Source organism: Miscanthus floridulus, chromosome 8, assembly GCF_019320115.1.
Source record: "Miscanthus floridulus cultivar M001 chromosome 8, ASM1932011v1, whole genome shotgun sequence".
NCBI classification, from domain to species: domain Eukaryota; kingdom Viridiplantae; phylum Streptophyta; class Magnoliopsida; order Poales; family Poaceae; genus Miscanthus; species Miscanthus floridulus.
This window is the reverse complement of record NC_089587.1, coordinates 26650116-26670540: the sequence shown is the minus strand read 5'-3', so window position 1 is coordinate 26670540 and position 20425 is coordinate 26650116. Positions and strand designations below refer to the sequence as shown.

Here is a 20425-nt window from a genome sequence, read left to right as displayed (position 1 = left end):
ATGTTACCAAGCTCCATCTAGGATGGATTTATGAGTGTTTGCTACGAATTGCATTTGAACAAGCTGTAAGAGTCTACTCATTTCTATGTGTTGGTTACTCGTATGCATACAATTCGTAAATTGCAAGTGCACGGTGACATTGTAGATTTTCCACAAGAGTATTCCATGGTTTATATTGTATCCACATGGATGGATTGCATATGTTATAAGGGTAAACCCCATCAGAAGATAATAGTAATGAACAGAGGTGGATCACATCACTGAACATGAATAAGAGGTAAAACACAACCACAAGTAAATAAAAGCCTATCATGTTCTAGTTGTAGTTCTAGCCAATGAACAAGTTCATTGATGAATCTCATATATTGCATCTTTAAACTAATACCCTATGGTCTACCCTAAGTATTGCCCATTTATTACTTAGCTCAAGACCTATCGCATCCCTGCTATTTTATCTGTGGTCTTCCAAGGGAACGACCACATAGGATCACTAAGGGAGACATTCCTACATGTATATAGCTACCATGGAGGATCATGTATATCAGCGAAATAGACTAACCTTGCATTAGACTAAGGAATGAAGCAACCATGCAAGATAGATTGGAAAGCATGATGAGCTTTACTCAATCAAAGTTGCATACATCATCACCACTGAGTACACATATACCACCGATGATGAATGCTTGGCAGCTCTAGAACTCTGCTAGGATCTAACCTAAGCCATCTCCTAGAAAATCCCAAAGACTTGCAGAGGCCATCAACTCTGTCTTGTGTCTATCCTTCTTCTAGTCTTCTTGTTGAGTTGTGGTGGATGAATGCGTCGAATGAGCAGAGCGGAGGACATCTATAATGCAAGGAGGTTGTAGTTAAAGGAAAGGCAACTGAGCGCCAAAATAGATTAGGTTGGTTGGACTAGCTTGATTCCCATGTCATTTGCTTCCTTCTTTGAGTATGTCGTATGTGTTCTCTCGTTGATAATTTTAGTCAAATAACAATATCAAAGATTATATCTTGCATACTTTCACAAGGAATTTGCTTTATTTGACGTTGCAGGGAGTGCAATTTATGTGTCCATTCCTAGATAATTTCCCATCGCTATCTACCAGGCAGGATGACCGTCGTGGAATCATATACTCTAGTTGTCCTAAAATATAAGGAATCAAGAGTTCAAAATCTATACCAAATGATAATGGACTCTAGATGAAGAAACAATTTAAAAGGCAACATTCACATGCATACCTACCATTAATGTCTATCACTAACCTTAAAATGATAGCAGGGAGGGTTATATATGTCATTGGCTTACCACATAATATGTTCTAAAATTACTTGAATTCCCTATATTTCAGGACAGAGGGAGTACATATGGGCGTCAAAATCTGACATAGTAGTGGTTTGTCCATTTCCTCCTTAAAAAAACTTAGGATTCAAGTGCCGGGTACATATTGCACACCTGTTCAGCTCAACTTCTCATGATTCTGAGCTGGTGGTAACAGTTTCATTATTTGTGATATTAAGTTGCTCTTGAAAGACACAGATGGTCTCTATAGCTAGATATGTTGATGACGATGTGACTATGTGAGTTCCCGTCCCGCTCTTCTAAGCTAACAAGCTGGTAGATCATAGCAGCAATGAAGTAATAACTTTAGGCTTATTTGGATTTGAGGATTTTCATAGGAATTTCGAAGGAATCCGATGCCTATGCTTTTCTTACATAACATGGTGTTTGGGATGAAGGAATAATGAAGTTTTCCTTTCATTCCTTTCCTATGGAAAGGATTACTTGCCTTCATGAAATAGAGGAAATGAAACATCCACATCAAGCTGTTGAAAAAATTTCCTACATGTGAATGGACGGATCCTTATTCACTAGAATGGAGGAATAAACATGTTCTTATATTCATGTGTTCCAAATATCCATTCCTATAAAATTCCTGTATTTTTAATTCTCTGTTTTCACCTACACCCATTTTTCATTCACGTATTTTCTTCTTTTCCTCTATTTTGTGTTCCTCCATTCTAAACAGGCTCTCATCCAAGGGCGCGCAGCCACAGTTTTGCCAAGGGCATCATCACCACTGCAGCTGTTGCATCCGTGTTTCTGGTTGGTTGTAGTAGCAGTTTGTTCGTTTCACATGTCTCAAAAGAAGCAGTACTTGTTCAGCTGTTCATCGGAGTTTGTTCTAATTGTTCACAGGGCTTTGGATTTCGTCCTCCTCGCAACTGGTGTCTACATTCGACAATGACACAACACATGCATGTTTTGTGGCTTGTAAACTCTAGCTGAGAGACACAACATATGCATCTGTAGAAATCTATATCTCTTATGAATGAAGCTAATCCTCGCTACAAGTCTATCTCATACAAATCATCCATATCATCTTCCACTAACTATCCATATCATTCTGACAGCCATGTCATCCCATTAACTTCCGTCCTCTTAATTGTAAGCTATCAATATCATCCCCACTTAATTTCATTCCAAATTATTCGCAATCCCCTTAGCAACGCGCAGGGTATTCCCTCTAGTACTATCTAAAACAAGCCTCCTAGTTGCCTATTTAGGTAGCCCCTGTTTTCTAGGTCCCCTTTATGCTATTGTCTCCATAAGGGCATGTACAACGCGTCCCTTATCCTCGTCTCTTTGTCGCTGGTTTTGCAAAAAACACCCTGGTTTGGCTTGGAGACGGCCATCCCGTCGCCTCGCGAGACGACGGTGAGGGCTCGTCCTCCGAGGCCTAGTTGCCGGCTGGAGCTACGCTGTACAAGTCGTCTTCTTGACTCGACGATGCACGAGGATCCCGCACGGCTGCACGCCGAATCTGGTATTAGCGCGCGCGAGGACGTTGCGCGCCCTGGCCGCCGCGAGCCGTGTGGTCGAGCTCCGCCACGCGCATGGGCTGTGCGCGGCGACCTCCGCCCCGGTCACCGCAAGCTGCACGGGTGAGACCCGCACCGGCCGACGAAAGCACGCGGGCGAGCTCTGCTTCGGCCATCGCGAGCGCCTCGCTGCAATACGTAAGGTTCTCAATCACAATGGTTAGGTAAAAAAATAAAAAAAATGCTACGTACTTGCAAGTTTGGAACCTAAGAGGTTAGAGTTCCAGAAGCTAGGTACTTATACTATTACACCATATATGTGTTTGTGTCATTGGTAGCCATAGGAACTAATTCAAATTTATGTAGACCTGTTTAGGTATTGAAAGAGGATCTATTTATTTTGTACATACGTAGATGCACTTGATCGACTTCCCCAGGCGGTGTCGCGACCTCTTTCCCCAGGCGGCGTCACAGCTGTCCCTACAACCAGCATGGTCGTGGCCCTCCCTACCGCCAGCAGCGTCGTCGTGGCCTCCCTGTAGCCGGCGTCGTCGTGGCGCCCCTTCCCAGCGGCCGGCATCGCGGCCCTTGAATTCCTTGCAGCCGGAGTTGCCCTAGTTCCTTCCTTCTCATCAATGAGATAAAGAGAGGGAGCACCAGCCAGTGCACCGTCCTTCCTCGACACACGAGAAAGGGAGCCTTGGCCAGTGCCACTGCACACCCTCCATCATCGACGAAGACAGGCGTGGCAAGTGTTTATATTGCCACGACCGTGAACGTTGCGACAACATCCTATTGCCATGCTTGGCAACAGACAACTATGGTTGCAAGAAACCCCAATAGTTGCAACGCCAAACTAGCAACGGTTGCAATACCTTATTGCAATGTGACTTTTTGCAACCATTGGCAACAAACGAGATTTGGTTGCAACATCTACCTTTTGCAACCAAATTGGGCCTATCGCAACGTTTTTTTGTCGTTGGGCAATGGTTAGAAGTTAGTAGTGTGTTTTGTCCAGTACCACTGGCGTTGCCACTATGCATTATTATTGTTCATAATACATTATAACACCAACAATAATACAGAAATTTCATGGCTTACGCATCGCCAGCAACATATATATTTTCAGAACACCACCAAGACAAATATCCATACAAAGCGACAGCAACATACATAGTTTTCTCTAAACCCATCCTTGACTCCGATGAATCCCTTGATGCTCTTTCTCCTAAGTCTCATGATGATCCTAGAAACCCTTTAAGATACCCAAAGCATAGGAGTCATGAAGACAACCAGGAAGACCAAGAAGAGCAGCAACAATGGCTAGAGGAGAGCTCATATGCCATTGCTAGTAAAGAATGGATGGGCAAGGCCGAAACTTCAAGGATAGAACCCAAACCTGATCCAAAGGGTGAGCTTAAGTCAATCTCCTTAATAAGCATGACTCATCCAAGTTTGGAGGAGGCCTTAGACAAGATCAACCCGAGAGTCACCAATCCAAGAGAAATTTTGGACATCCATGAAGAATCACCCTTAGAGCTTGAAAGGGAAGATGACATCAACGAGCATGGAAGCTACTTCATGAGCACCCCATCAAATCCATGCTCGCATGAGAAATCTTCTGAATCAATTGGTCTCTCTAACATTGCCACACACGAGATCTTCAACCCCCTCATACTTACTGTTCATAAATTTTTTGAAAGGGTGGTTGTAGATGTGTTTGTATATCATAAATATTGCAGATCCTGTTGTGTGAATATTGAGATGGGTACACAAAGGTTGGTGTTGGAGGGGAAACCAACTCACCAACTTAAAGTGCAATTCGAAGGTTTCCCAAAGACAAGCTTTCATCCTAAAACAAGCACTTTCGGGAGATAACATGAGTTTTCACCTTTTGCTGTTATGCCCTTGTGAAATGAGCATAGAAATATAATTGTGAAAATATTCCGCGGGTATTTTTGTCACTAACCATTCCAGGTTTGAAGCAAAAAGAATGAAGGATGACAACGCAAGGTATGTTCAACCAATTATCATACAATATTTAATCACATCCATCCAAACTTGATTTTGTATTTACAAAATTCAAGTATGGGGATGGACTTCTCTGAAAAATCTTATGCCATGTTGCTAATTTCAGTTGTCTCTACCTTTAAGCCATGCTCAATTTGCTAAATAACAATCATGCTCTTTCATCTCCATTTGAGTAAATCTCTATAATGCTTTCATGCTACCTTTGTTTGCTATAGTATATGCTTAGGTTTTGAAGTATTTTTATACACCTTTTAAATTAGGCATGGTGCTTAGTTTAAACTGTTTTCCTGAATTAAATTAGACGCGGTGTCTAGTTTGATTCTTAAACCAAAATGTGTGCTGATTTTACTTCCAAAGACTTTTAAATTAAGCGTGGTGCTTATGTTAAAATGCCTTCCTAAATTAAATTAGACGTAGTGTCTAGGTTGATTTTTGAGCTGATAGTATGCTTTAGTAGATACTGGATATTTTGTTGGACTAACCCCATGCAGAAAACTCTCAATTCAATTTGGGTAAGTCATGAGATGAATTCAAATCAGAGATGAAGCAAGACACATGATGAACTCCAATAACTTTGCGCAAAGAAGACACAGTTCATTCATCATGGATGAAGGAACTCGAGTCTATAGCTCAAATGAGCAGTATCTCATCAACCAAGAATCAACAAAAATCTAAGAGAGGTTGATGAGAGAAGAACATGCAACTTTTCGCATCCTCATCTCTTGGATCAGATGATGCAAGGAAAAGCTAAATGCAAGGAGAGGTCTTGATCAACGGACCTAGTAAGCCCTCACCAATAGGAGATCATTTGTGAAACAAATCAAGATTTGAGGCATAAAACAATGGGTGAGGCGGAAGGTCCAACAAAATGGCAAGATCAAAGAGCAGAAAGATGGCATGACAAAAGGATGAGAAAGAAAGGGTGCAATCTAGGAAACAAGAAGCTCATGAACAGCTCAAGCTGCGAGGCTAGCTGAATAAGGAAAAGTTCAAGCAAAAGGGAGAGTTTTTCCTTGATTACTGATGGGCACATAAATAAGAAAAAACATGTTTGAGTTACCACTTAGTTGATCCAACCTGATTAACTCAACATGTTTAATTCTTCAAGCTTGTTCCTAGCACCACTTTCTTGAGCTCATAGTCTTAACCAAATAAGCTAAAAAGTGCACACCTTATCTCTGGAAGATGATAGTCATAATCATGTAAAGATTGATACATTATGTAAAGAAAGACAATCCTTCCGTAGATTAAGCAACTCAACCTTCCTAGCCAAATGTACTTAAATGCTACATTCATGCTCAATCCTTTGATCTTACCACCCATGTTATAATTGAACAAAGCACATAACATCAACTTCATCTTGTTCAATGTGCCTAAGGATAAGAGAAAAATAAATAAAGTTTTGGTTTTGTTGGTGTTTTCCCACCAACAGAGCCCAATGCACTTGATCTCTACCTTGTCTTATGAGCAGGATACACTTCAAGCAAAGTGTGGGGGGAGATAGTTGATTCCCCAATTTTTACAAGTGAAAGTTCTGAACCTGTCAACCCAAAATCAAAACTCAAAACAAAGATGGGTTTGGCGGAAGAAGGTGACATCACCAGTAGAGGCATCATCACAAGAATTCTCGTCTTTAGAGCAAAGCGAGGTACTTGATCAATGAACTTCACAAGCAGAAGTCCGGTTCTAAGGGCTTACAACATCGAACCCTCACTGAAAGAGCTAGCTTGGTGGAGAAGCACTCCCATGTATCCAAGTAAGTATTCTTTCCCCTTTTGTTTTAGTTTTAGTTTCTTTTAAATAGTTAAAAAATGATGAATGAAAAACAAAATAAAAAGTGGGTATGATAGTTTGTTTTAAGAGTTGTTGAATAAATAAAGAGGACTCTGAATAATCTCTTAAATGAAAATGATGAATAGTTGCTTTGTTATAATTCCTTTCAAGTATCTAGTTTTCAGCCTTGAATTCTCCCGAGTTTTGGATAAAATTGTTTTGATATAAGGATTTACTTTGAACTTGAAACTCGTGGGTAGCATATGCTTGATCTAAGTCTAGGTAATTGACGGATATCATATGAGAAGGTCTAAGCTGCTATTTATCTTGTTCCAAGTGACACTAAAGTTCTAGAGATTTATCTTTTGAAAAACACAAAAATGCTACATGATGAGTTCCTGTATGACAAAGCTTGAATCCCCACCACAACCATACATGTTATTTAGGCTAGAAAAACTTCCACATATATGTTGCTTGTATTATATTGAGTTTTGTTAAGCTTTGTTGACCCTCATGAGAGATTTGTCATGCTCTTAAAATCAAGATCACGTACACACCACCCAAATATGCACTACTCCTACACTGGGGGTAGGCGCAAAAACATGCCTTCCATTTAGATCCACCTGAAAATGTTTCACTCCTACACTGGGGGTGAACATAAAAACATGCTTGATAGGTTTTCGATCCACCAAATAAATGCTCCATGTTCTTGTTGCTATCTCTCAAAGTTTTGTTGCAGAAAAGAGACATGGGACTGTGCAAAAGTTATTCATAAAAAAAGAGAAAAAATGTTGAAAAAATGGACACAAAAGTGTCCGAGATATTGAAAATGGGTACTTAGATGCCCTCCTGAAAAAGAAGAAGAGAAAGAGATGAATAAGATAGCTCGGCCATGTTCTCTTGCAAATGTTTCCAAATTTCAAAAGAGTGATATGTTTTCAAGGAGCATAGTAGAAGTAGGTTAGCCACCATATATATCCACCATATATTTCACACACATGCACATCTTGATTTGATTGTATGACTCAACTCTCTTTGGATTCGAGGTTTGACTTTACAATATATGCATCGCAAGTATGCTCTTTCATGCCTATGAACTCCAGATAAAGCCGTAGTGGTAGAAAGAGGAAAGGCATAACATCTTTATTGCCCTGGTGAGGATCCATAAATACCACATATATTGAGAGACTTGAGAGTGTCATACAATGAAATCTCTGAGTTTTATTTTGAAAGCTTATAAAAAACTCCGTAACAATGGTGGAACAAAGAACTTGAGACATAGTGCTTGACTTAATCATTTTGTCTTTTAATTGCTCAAGACCCAAGTGAAGGCTAAGAAGCCCCATGGTTGAAGGTAATATGGGTTAGTTTAAAAGTCAAATCAGTTTATTCTAATTTGGAGGAGAATTTTTTATTGAACGCATGTGTACTTTTGAGGCGTGAAAGCATTGTAGCAAACCTGATCCATTGCTGAGTTTAGCTTTGCTCAGGGATGAGCAAAGGTTAAGCTTGGGGGAGCTTGTTAATAGTAGTTAACACTCATCATAACTGTCTGTATAACTTGTAAAAGCTCCTGGTAGTCAAGCTCGGGCATATCAGTATCACCCGCCAACAACATGGGAAGCTCAACTATCAGCTTGCCCCTCTTCATCTTGTGGTAGTCCAACCTCACCACAACAGTAAGATCCCTGTAGGTGGCCTCAACCCTGCAAGTGCCTGTCATCCATATCAGCCTCTCATCCTTAGAGTGAACCTCCAAGGGAGCATAGAACTAACGAATCATGGTCTCGTTCTAGCCATGATGGAACCCAAGCACTTTCTTACAACCCATGGCCTTCAGCTTCCCCACTAAGCTAACCAATGGTGCATGATCCCTCAAATACTCCCAATGCAGCCACTGCTAATCCAGATGCATCGGTTGGATGTCAATGCCTCCCTGGTACAACCGGTACTGGATACGAGAGTGGAAGAAAGGAGACGATGAATCTCCCACCTGCCCAAACTGCCTCGACATTGCAACCCTACTGAAACCAACAACTGTCCAACCGAAGTGTTCCTTCGGTATAGCCATCAGATCCATGGAGAAGGTCCCCTTAGACTCAGACTCCTCAACAGGAGTATCATAGGACATCACCTCTGACAGTTTGTCCTCATAGAGATTGGAATCCATAGCAGACTTGCAACATGAACAAAGGAAAGTCAAGAGTTATGGGAATTGGATCAACATGTAAATGAAGGAAATACCCAAACAATATAGTCAAGAGGCAAGAACACTTTTGGGATCGGGTGGAAGTCAGAACAACAAACACAAATACAGGAATGGAGAAATGGTGCAGCCTACAACCTGCACATATACCCCACTTCACACATCATAAACATCTACAAGCTCAGTTAATCATTGGAGTGAGCTTAGAATCCAAAATGACACTAAGCAGACATGGGCCAAGTACCCATTATAGCCCACGGACCAACCAATGGCACCTCGGTAAGCAAGGGAAACGGACACCAAAAAAATGGCAACACAAAAGTTGGACTAAGACAACAAATACAATGACTACCTATCATATAGAGGATAAACAGAATAGGAAGAGTACTTAAGCACATAGGCGTGAGATCGGTACCCTAGAATTAGACTGATAACAAGACAACAAGTACAGAAACTGACGAAATATCCACCAGGACCTGCTGACCGTCCAACAAACTATAGAACAGAAGCAATAGGACAAACAAGGAACAACAGAGAACGTCGAAGCCCTCCGATGGTCACACCGAAACATTTCATCAACCAGCAGATAAGTATAGCATGAACAATGGATGCAGACTTCGCAGCGGAGCGTTTGCAACCTCTGTGGACCATCCGCCCCTACTAAAGACAACACAACCCCTAAGGCGACCACCAGAACCTTAACCCTAATGCCCAATCAATCTAGTGATGCAATCGTGTGCTAGTTGATGCAGATGAATCCCTAAGGATGCCCTGGTTAACCCCTAAGGCAGTTTGGCCCTAACCATAACCAAGCAATGAGCTGAAGAAGCCCTAATCTAGGAAAGAATGAGAAAGAAGACAAAAGAAGGAATAGAATCAAGAAGAGTACCTATCACTCATGATGGACACGCACATGGAAGCCCCTGAGTAGTCTGAGTCCTCCCAATGCACGAGCACGGCCACGACGGCGATGAGAGTGGTGGTGGTGGCAGTGTAAGCTAAAGATGGAAAGGAATGAATCCCAACAGACATTGTCAGCCTATTTATAGTTCGTGAACTAATGGAAAGTCCATCGTTATCATGGTTCGTCTGCCGATCAGATAACTAGATCCTGCATAGTTGCTAAGTCCCTTGAGATCACCAGATTACCCGCTGAGTGAAATGAATAATCTGCCAGCTGACAGAGAGTGTCCTAAAGTTTCATTTTCCAAGAATTCATGCCAACAATCAAGTCCTAGACTTGGGAACGTATTAAGGTAAGACAAAGAAGCCCCAAGGAATAGGAATGTTGCAAGATGAAGCACATATGGAGTCAAGCTAAGTATGGATAAAGAAGGTATGAGTGAAGGAAGCTTGGATCCTCAACCTTTTGCTATGGAAGCTCTTAGATCTTAGAGCCAAGGTTTCATCTCAATCTCTTGGTTCATCCTCAAGTTCTTATATCTCTAAGCTTGATCCTAAAGCCCTAGCCACACTTAGTAAAACAAGCTCTAACCCTAGCTATCTTGAGCCTAGTGAACCACCTAAACTATCCTACAAATATCTCGCACATGCATAGATCATAGCTGAGCACATCTAGGCTTGAATCCTAAGATCTCCTAAGAGCATAGGATCTGTCGCCCAACTGATGGAGTATCCGTCATCCCGACAGAGTGTCCGTTAATCCTGAGTCTAGCCACCAATAGTTTGATTTCCCTTCTGAGTGACACAGCGGAGTGTCTGCCACCTACGGCAGAGTGTTTGCCGAATTATAAGAGTTGCACAACCAGAGAACCCAGTTCCTACCGGAGTGCCTGTCAATTGGTCGGACCATCCGATGTTAGTAGCCAACCCTAGAAATGATCATGTCCTAAACCCATTGGAGTATCCATGATATCCATGGAATGTCTGACAGCCCGAGTAGGGCCAACCTAGAGACCACCCACCTCAGTACTTAGAACAACGGAGTGTCCGTCAGCTAGGACGGAGTGTCCGACACAACACAGAGAGTGTGAGATTGTGTAACAAGCTTACCCAAGAGGCCAACCACATTAGGTTAAGCATAGCTTTAGGAGGGGCAATAGTAGAGCCACAGGTAGACGCCTCTATCCTGAGCCCTAAGTCGAGTCATGTTCCTAAGTCTCCCTTGGCTATCCTCAGCCTCGACCCTTGTTCTCTTTCAGGAGCCAAGTAGCGTGAGGACCGTGTGTGAGTTGTCGTCTACAACTTTGACTTTGCTCGAGCGGCCAAGCCAGGCAGGCACCCCACTATTATAAACCCTACTTTGGATACTTACTATGTTGCATTAAGAGTTATGCATTGCATGTAGTCTTGGATAATGATCACCTTTATACTACACCTAGAGTAGTCTAATAACCTGTAGAAGCCTCTCATCTAAACAATGGAAATGGGAACGCTTAATGCTTATTGCTTAGTTGCTAGGGCAACGGTAGAAGTCGAGCATGAGAAGGGAACTCATACTTGCGTGTGTTGGATGTTACACTTGGATAATTACCTACAAAAACCAATGAGGGTACAACTTGACTCACCTAACCAATCTAGCTAAGGAATAATATCCCTAATATGGTAACCTTGATGATAACTTGGATATTTTGCTCATGCGAGGGGTAGGTCGTCGTGAGTGTGGGATCTCAGTCGACATAGCTCGTGGAGCAGTAAGGACTGTGTATTGGGATACGTAAGTCCGAGTAACCACCCGTATAGACCACATGTCACCGATGGGGTCAACAAGCCAAGTAACTAGTTGTGATCGGTTTATCCACGAAACTGTCAAGGGGGTTGGTGTCGGTCGGGAATGTCCATGACATTGACCGGGCAACCGCTCGAACCTTTCATTGGACACTCGGGCCAAAATATGGAGGTTAGTCCTGTTCTTCTGTGTGGGTACAGTTGTACACCTCTGTAGAGTCTTGAAAGCCTAGAGTTCCTCGGGATGAAACTATTCAGTTGTTCTTTCTTTCTATACCCATGGTAGCATGAATGATGGAATATGAGCACTTTGGTTATAATAATACCTTTACTTCTATGTTGAGCATAGCATGTCATACTCTTAATGAACATCATGCTCTCCGCACTTATACAAATGCCTGATAACTACCCCATGCATCCACCAAATATTATATGTTGGAATTAAGTCCTGCAAGTATGAAATGTACTCACGGTGCTGCCGTTAAGTTGTTTTGTAGGTGTTGTTGCCCGGTGGATGCAAGGTAGTGCTCTATTCACTACTGCATAGTAGACCTTGGATTGGGTAGATCCAAGATGAGCTACCGTGTAACTCCGATAGGAATCCGAGCGAGTTATCAAAGTGTTGAACATAGAATTGGGAAGGTAAAACTTTGAACACCTTGTGAATCATGTAATTTCTTATAAGCATAATAACCCTGTTAGTCGGCATGATATTGGATATTATGTGTGTGTTGGTTTGCCACATGGGGTGTTCTGTGTCACTCGACCGTTAAAAAGATCCTAAAGTCGCTGGTTGCGGCGTGTCCCGCACGCGGCGGCGACATTTATCCACGACGAAACCGACTTGGGAATACTCTAGAAGTCACCAGAAGGCAACCCACCGAAGCAGACCTTGAGGAGATGACATGTGGGGCCGACTGGCCCCACCTATACAATGGACAGCCTACTGACCCCACATGTCAGCCTCTCCTTCGAATGTCGGTTCTCCTCCACCTTGAAGACCACATCTACGCCGTTGTTTCATGTCGGTTTGATCCGAGGGTCTAGATTTGATGTTGCTCCCTATATATACAGCCTTATACCCCCTCCAATAGAGCCATCCTAAAACCCTAATTCATATCCTCATCACTAGGATCAGAGCCAGCGATCAAGAGAAGATTAGTCCTCCATAGGATCTAGTATGTCTTGTAAATAGAAATAGTGAGATAGAGAGTGAGGGAAGAGTTTAGAGGAAGTGGTAGCCTGTCGGTGCTCTCACTACGGCTTGTACCTTGGCAGAATCAAGTTCTACTTGAGCTTGCTTATGAGATTTCTCTGGTAATCAACTTCTGATTCAAGTAAGTAATTTGTTTATATTGTTCATCAGGTTCACGACTCTCTTTTGATTGCTTTAATCTATAGATGCTCTAGGTTAAAGTATTAATCATAAGTGTAAGCATGGTGCTTAGACTTGGGTTAATCGTGGATGTACCCTGCATTCTGGACCAGTGGTAGATCACGAGGGTGACTATAACCTTGTTGAGTCATTTGTAGTCCACCTCCCTTTTGTATGCTAGGATCCGGTTGCTACGAAAAGCATCCTCTATTGGTGTCTTTCTTGAGTAATGTCCCCAGTTGAACAGTAGAAGACATAGCTTACCCAAGTTAGAATTAGAGAACCATAGTAATCCTCTCTACGCTCCTGTTTATCCTTAACCTTGTTACTACCGCTAGTTAAGTTAGACTATAGTCAATCTCACACGTTTCCATGTGGATACGATACTTGGAATACTTAGTCCATCTCAGCCCTTCCAAAACATTTATTCTTTCATACACTTTTCACACTTGGAACCCTGCCTTCTTTCTATTTCTTTCCCCCACTTTCTAATTCACGTACAACACCATCACAAAGAGGGGAACAAACAATGCGGCCGGTGCCAACCACGTCGATGGCAAGGGGTAGGCCGATGAGCTGCACCAAGCCTTGCACGCTCAACTAGAGGGATCCCAGGTGGTACGACACCGGCGGCGAGCTCGGCTGTGAGAGGGATTTGGGCGAGGATGAGTCATGGGGGTGGAGAAAAAAATGGGTGGGCGACGACAGACAACAAGGAGGAGGTGGTGCGCTGAGCCGTGAGAGGCGGGATTTGGGTGAGGAGCAATCACCGGGCGGAGAAGATGATGTACAGGTGGTGTCATGGGCAACGCTCAGGCATGGAAGATGCAGTCAGGTATCGAGGAGTTGTCGAGCGGGAGTACCAGGGCCATGGCGAGTGAAAACAACACAAAGCATGAGGATATCGGTACCCCGTGAAGCTAGCAAAGTCGGCACAAGAAGTAGGCAAAGTAGAGGCAGCAATTGCGCGCTTAGGTGCGGCTATAAATCAAAATAAATATTCCCGTCTGGGGTTGGCGGAGTTGGTAGAAAGCACGGTTGGCGATAAGCTGGTACTAGTTTCATTCTTTCTATTCCAAAATCCAATACTCGGAACAGGTAAATCAAACAATGTAGGTACATGTTGGCACAATTCTGTAAATAAGAGATGCCTCATCTCGTTGAGCTATCGCAATAAGAAAATAGAGCCCCCCCTACTCATCCGTGGAGATTTAGGTAGCCATCAAATCTGGGGCCAAGTAGGTAGTTTGTTGGAGGTTGTTTTTTTATCCACTGCTCAAATATAGAGTAGTGGGTCTGTTTAGGTAGTCTGCTATTGTAGGTCTGTTTAGGTAGTCTGTTGGAGATGCTCTTATAAGGACATATAATACCTAAAACTAAACCACAAGGGAAGGGTATCCTAGATTTCAAGTTTAAATTTCTTTTTGACCTGGAGTTGAACTAGTGTTGTTTAATATTTTTCCATGTGTTGCCATGGGATGTTTAGAAAAGAGTCATCCTTAGTTTTTGGAGTTATTATTTTTTCATGCGTTAAAAGATGGAACTAGGATGGCCATTATTATTATTAATGTATTTTCCACCTTAAGACTTATTTGGATGCACTCATATTTACCTCAGTCCACGTGTGTGGAGAGTACATGCAAACAAGGCCTAAGATGGTTTGGACCGGTTTGTGTCAAACTGGTTTGAGCACCTCTAACTGAACCTACTGAGTTATCACACCATGCTCTCTTTTAGAGCTCGGGTTGCTGCGTAGGAAGTAGGGCAAGGCGGTGGGTGGCCAAGGCTTAATCGCCCGGCGGCACCAAGGGTGGCAGAGGGCGCGTGTGCAAGTAACAGAGGAGCGGGAGAGGTTGTCATCAATTTCCAAATAATCCTTTTTATTAACCAAGTTTTCAATACTTATAGTCAAATACTAACAACCAGCTAACAAACTCACGCAAAGTCTAAAAGATCTAACAAACTAATCTTGATCCTTTCCTGAGAAGCAGGATGTCGCTAGTCACCCCGTGGTGACCGCCTCACCTAGGCCCACGCCGCAAGACACTTAGACTTAGCCATGGCTACGCTTGCTTCACTGATATACTTGACCCCACCATAACACCCTCACACAAGCATGACAAGGAGTAGAGGAGCACAAGGAACATATTTCTCTAATACATTTTTTTTATTTATCTAACTGCTCTCAAACAAAATGTATATATATTGATATTTGATTCATTAATACACCTTAAGATATATAATCGCAAAGTAGAAAAACAAAGCGTAAAATCATTGTGCTCACAGAAAACTACAGGTACGTAGATAATATTTTACCAGCAATTTGGTGCAGGGATTGGTTTCTACATCGCTCTATTTGATCAGCTGGGGACATCTAGTATCATCCGTACAGCGTACATAATTTTGCTCATCAGCGGAACATTGCATTATTTCTAACTTCCCGTACCATCACTAAATAATTAATTACTACGTAATATATTACTACAATGACCAGAAAAAGGAGAAAAACAAGATAAGTTATCATATAACATTCAACCGCCACAACGACCACATCCAGTAAAAAGAACGGTATTACATCCAGTGATAGGAAATTGAAGTTTCCATGGTTCTTCAAATTTCAACAGTGCAAAGTATCTTAAGAAAAAATAAAAGCACATGCTGCCTAGCTTATACTTTCCCTAGGCGTGCAAATAGCACTAGTCTGGTGACCACATCACAAGAAATAGGGACATACAGACAGAGACCTAATGGTAAACTTCAAAGCTTCCTTGCCGCTAGCTAGGAAGAACTTGTGCAGATACCTTTAGGACCAGTTCTGTATGTACTACTTCTGCACTCCATAGCCCACCAAGAGGTCATTTCAGATTTTCAGGTCGGAGGGTAGCTCCCCCACGGATCTATTGCAAAATCTCGTGATGGCAGTGAGGGTGCGTCGATCAGAAGGAGTTACCAAATTAATGACCACACTTACTGGCTGCCTGAACTGTCTGTTTTGCTGCTGAAGACGACGGACGTATCGCATAGATTCTGTTGGAATATCATAGTTGATGATAATGGGAACCTGCGGTATTGCACTGGTGCCTCGATGGTCAGTAGTTATGAGAATACTGGATGTCCCAGACTTCAACTTCTGGATGGCCGTGGCCCTGGCACGCTGATCCATGCCATCATGGCTTGCCGAGACAGTGTAATGCTTGCCAACATCTTTTGCGAGGGACACGGCCTTATCCTTTGTGTTCACATAGATGATAAGTCGTTGTTCAACCCCTGTGATCTTGCAAAGATCATACAGTTTTACTAGCTTCAGTTCTTCATTCTCAACTGTCAGATAGTACTGCTTGACATTCTTTAGTTCTTCATCTCTTGGGACAATGACTTCCACAGGCTTATCCATGAATAATCTATAGCTAGTCTGTCTACCTTCATTGGAATAGGTAGCAGAGAAGAGCCCAACCTGAATTTTCTTTGGGAGATGCAGGATAATATTATAGATCTGCAAGAAAGATGGCCGGTCATAAGCTAGTGAAGTATATGGGCAGGGCCGTCAGATTGTAGCATGAGAATAGCAAGATAGCTTATATTTGGCTCATGCATTCTATGTTACTACTTACTAGTAGTAGGGGTTTAATATACTAGTCATACATTGCGATTACCATAATAGAGCTGGTAGCTAATAAAACTAACCTGATCCTTGGAACCTCCTGTGAGTAGTTCATCTGCTTCATCCAAAAAAAGCATTCTAATGTGGTCTGGAGACAATGCATGCCTTTGCAGCACGTCAAGAATGCAACCAGGGGTGCCAACTAAAACCTGAACTCTCCTTGACATAGTTTGCTGGTATGCATGGGCACTTGTTCCTCCTGTACAAGTTTGAGCTGTAACACCAAGGAACTGACCAAGTGCTCCAATAATTTTCACGGTCTCTTGTGCTAAGTTGGGTGTTGGTACAAGGATCAAAGCCTGGCATTCTGCAGATCCATAATCAAGTCGCTGCAGTACACCGGTGCAAATTGTCTCAGTTGTTCCAGACAAGGATCGATGGATCACACTAAAGCCCTTGCATAACGGCACGATTCCTCTTTGATGGACCACGGAAGGCTTCCCCAGACCTTAAAAAAAATGCACAAATAATGTTTCCAGTCCAGAAATAAATGCACAAATAATGCTGGTACAAGAATAATTACCATATTTATATATTCCCTTGAGTAGATTCTCCTGAAGACCCATCTCACTGAAACTGTCATAGATAACAACTTCCTCGGAACTTGGAAGTAGCCTATATCACCACGTATATAGGAAAAAATAAATATTCTTATATGACAGCTAATGTGAATATGAATGTCATGGCTAATGAGTAAACAAATAAGCTGAAGCAAATAGACAAACAATAAAGTGGTAGATCCCACCATACCGTGTGTCCATTTTGGGTGCATCTTTTTGGTGACCTTGAACACCAGATCCCATTTGATCCATCCCAACACCTTCAAAGGAACAAAAAACAAGTATCAACAAATATATCTAATAACAATTATATTATAACAAAAAAAATGGGACTGTTTACCAAATTTCTTAAGAAACATCATCAAAGCATTGCATTAAAGGGATGAGATCAATACCCTCTCGTTACTCACCTAAAATCCATCATATGGAAATCAGTATTTCCAACAAAAAAAACATAGCAGCTAATAACTGCTAGGGTTTAGAATTGAGGTTTGAGTGATTGTCTAGAATTGTATCTTTCATTCTTTCTTTGTGTGTGTTTGTTTCGATCGGCTATACTCTTTCATATGTGAATGTGGGAGGCCATAATGTTGTTATTCCCTAATCTAAAGTAACTATTAGCTACCTAATTATTATCAAGGGTTGTTTGGATCTACCTGCTAGGTAGTTGGATAGTTGATTGGATGTTCATATGAACTATTAGCACCTACTAGCACCCCTCCAGCAACTAATGAACTAACTTTTAGTAGCTCCACCGGCTAATAAGTGTCAGGTCTATTAATTAGCAGGCCTGTTCGGATCTCACTGGCTAATTGTAGCTGCTAACTATTAGCGGCTTAGCGCCAATGCATGCATGGATCCATACATGCCTATAGTGCCTAGTCAAGGTTAGAGGACTGATTAGCCTAACCAATTGCGATCAATCAGATGACCAGGTAACGTTGTAGCCAAATCCATTGACACATTTTCCTTCTACATTAAACTTACATAAATTATTTAAAGAAAGTAATGAACATTTGATTGCAAAATTAGATGGATATGGGATTCTCACTCACCTTTGGTATGTTTAGTGATCAACTCATATCTCGGATTTCTTGACGTGTCTCCTAATATTTGTGTCTTCTTCGAGTTAATTGTAGGGGCAGCTACATTATTGTATTCAGTATCTCTGCATGCTCCAAGCTTTTCGGCCTTTTTACTTTCCCCTAGTGGAGTTATTTCTTCCAAATTCAGTTTCCTCTTGGGTTCCATTTTTGAACAATCTTTTTGATCCAGCATATCACATACAGTTGAAGCTCCAGTCCTTGTGGCATTACTGCTGCTATGTGGAGCCACTTCTTTATCCATTTTATTTGATGAGCTCTTGTTTATTGCTTCAGTAACTTGCTGCTTCTTACCTCTCCTTTTGAATACATATTTGATAGGAGGCTTTTGTATACCTTTAGGAAAATGTCAACAAAAATGATGTCAGAAAACAAAAAAGGACCAAATAGTCCTATAACACCGAACACATTCTCCTACAGATGTTTATATTAGGAATAAAATCTAAAAATAAAACAATCGTGCTTTTTCACCTCTGAAGTGCTCTTCTCCAATCATGCTTCGTGGACTTGGGCCAATGGATTGCACCCCTTCAGGTTTTGAACTTTCTGTTGCAGTTTTCTCAGAGTTTGTTATTGTGGCTGCTGGAGCACTTATTTTGTTTTCTTTAGCCTTTCCATTTGATCTTGACTCTTCAATGCCCTTCGGCTCTTCCAGCACTATACTTTCTGTTACTGTTTTCTCAGAGTTTATTATTGTGGCTGCTGGAGCACTTATTTTGTTTTCTTTAGCCTTTCCATTTGATCTTGACTCTTCAATGCCCTTCGGCTTTTGTATACCTTCAGGAAAGTGTCAACAAAAATGATGTCAGAAAACCAAACAAAAATTGACCAAATTGCTAGTCCTATAACACCGAACACATTCTCCTACACTTTTTATATATTTTTTTATTAGGAATAAAACCTACAAATAAAACCATCATGCTTATTCACCTCGGAAATGCTCTTCTCCAGTCATGCTTCGTGGACTTGGGGCTATGGGTTTTGAACTCTCTGTTACTGTTATCTCAGAGTTTGTTATTGTGGCTGCTGGAGCACTTATTTTGTTTTCTTTGGCCTTTCCATTTGATCTTGACTCTTCAATGCCCTTCGGCTCTTCTAGCAATATACTTTTTGCTATATGCAGTTCCTTTTTATGCTCCTTGTCTAACTCTTTATTTCTATGTTTCATACCTTCTGTTTTGTCTTGTACTGCTGTGACCATTACTAGTTTTGAAGACCATCCAAATGCAAAGTAGTAAGAGAAAGGAGCACCATCAAAACTTCTGAATGCTGTCTTCAGCCTAATAGACTCCTTATCTCCAACTTCCAAACTTTCCTCGTCCACATCCATCAACACTCCAAATGCAGAAGCAACCTGATATAACTCCTTCCAGTTTCTATATATTCTTGGGATCCCACACACTAAAAGCCACTCTTCAACCAAGTCAAGACTTCCATCGTCACTTTCCTTCCACCTTGTTATAGTCAATTGCACCTCCTTATTCTGAAGTAACGTTTCAATCTTAGGGTTCTTTAAACAACTTATTACGTCATCCTCCGAGCTGAAGGAGGCCATGAAAGTCATATTGCATTCTCTCCTTAACTCCCAATCGCCAGAAAGCTTCCAAAACATCTTGAGTTCATCTTTCAATATACCCTTGTCCAAGTTAGTGACATTAGATTTGATGAGAATGCAGTGATGGTAAAATTTCTTCTTTTCAACTATCTCATCTGAAGGCCGAATAACGGTAAATGGGAATTTTGTAGCATAACCAAATTGATGTGCTGCAGAAACAAGTTTGTACTTTATCTTGCACTGATCCAAGTTGTGTGACCTCTCATTGCAAGCAAAGCACCCCTTTTTATCAGATAAAGTAACACATAGTTCTTCTGGCGTGGCCTTTTTGATGCCCCTACTTTGCACAGCTTGTGATGAAATACATCCTTCAGTCCTTTCCAAAACCAGATGCATTCCCTCAGGCTGTCCTCCCATGTTATGCTACTTCTTGTATCAAAGCCCAAGTAAGAAGCTGATGTCCAAAGAGAAAAAAGAGTGAAATCAGTGTAAACCTCAAATATGGAAAGCAAGAGTGACTTTGTATTCAGTTAAAAAATGAGATCTTTCTTCTACAGCACATGTTCACCATCAATATCAATAGCTATGCAGGCATGTACATCAGCTCAAATATGTATTGTCATGCAACACTATCTTATATTTGTAACTATGAG

The 20425-nt window shown here is 41.6% G+C and overlaps 1 protein-coding gene across 1 annotated transcript; it reads right to left on the bottom strand.

Moving 5' to 3' along the window:
• Positions 1-15753: 15753 nt before the first annotated feature.
• On the bottom strand, positions 15754-20189 carry LOC136468749 (uncharacterized). The gene is made up of 7 exons (XM_066467202.1): positions 19148-20189; positions 18689-18994; positions 18170-18553; positions 17305-17374; positions 17078-17169; positions 16578-17002; positions 15754-16386 (listed from the first exon to the last, which is right to left on the bottom strand). Exons 1-7 carry the CDS (start codon positions 20187-20189, stop codon positions 15754-15756), a joined length of 2952 nt encoding a protein of 983 aa, XP_066323299.1.
• Between the last annotated feature and the right edge of the window lie 236 nt (positions 20190-20425).

Excerpts from the sequence above, each read along its gene's own strand:
- LOC136468749 (XM_066467202.1), bottom strand. The coding sequence starts at position 20,189 with ATGGGAGGACAGCCTGAGGGAATGCATCTGGTTTTGGAAAGGACTGAA. Across the intron at positions 18,554-18,688 it reads TGGAGAAGAGCACTTCAGAG|GTATACAAAAGCCTCCTATC; the intron begins GTGAAAAAGCAC and ends ATTTTCCTAAAG. Across the intron at positions 17,003-17,077 it reads CAAGGGAATATATAAATATG|GTCTGGGGAAGCCTTCCGTG; the intron begins GTAATTATTCTT and ends ATTTTTTTTAAG.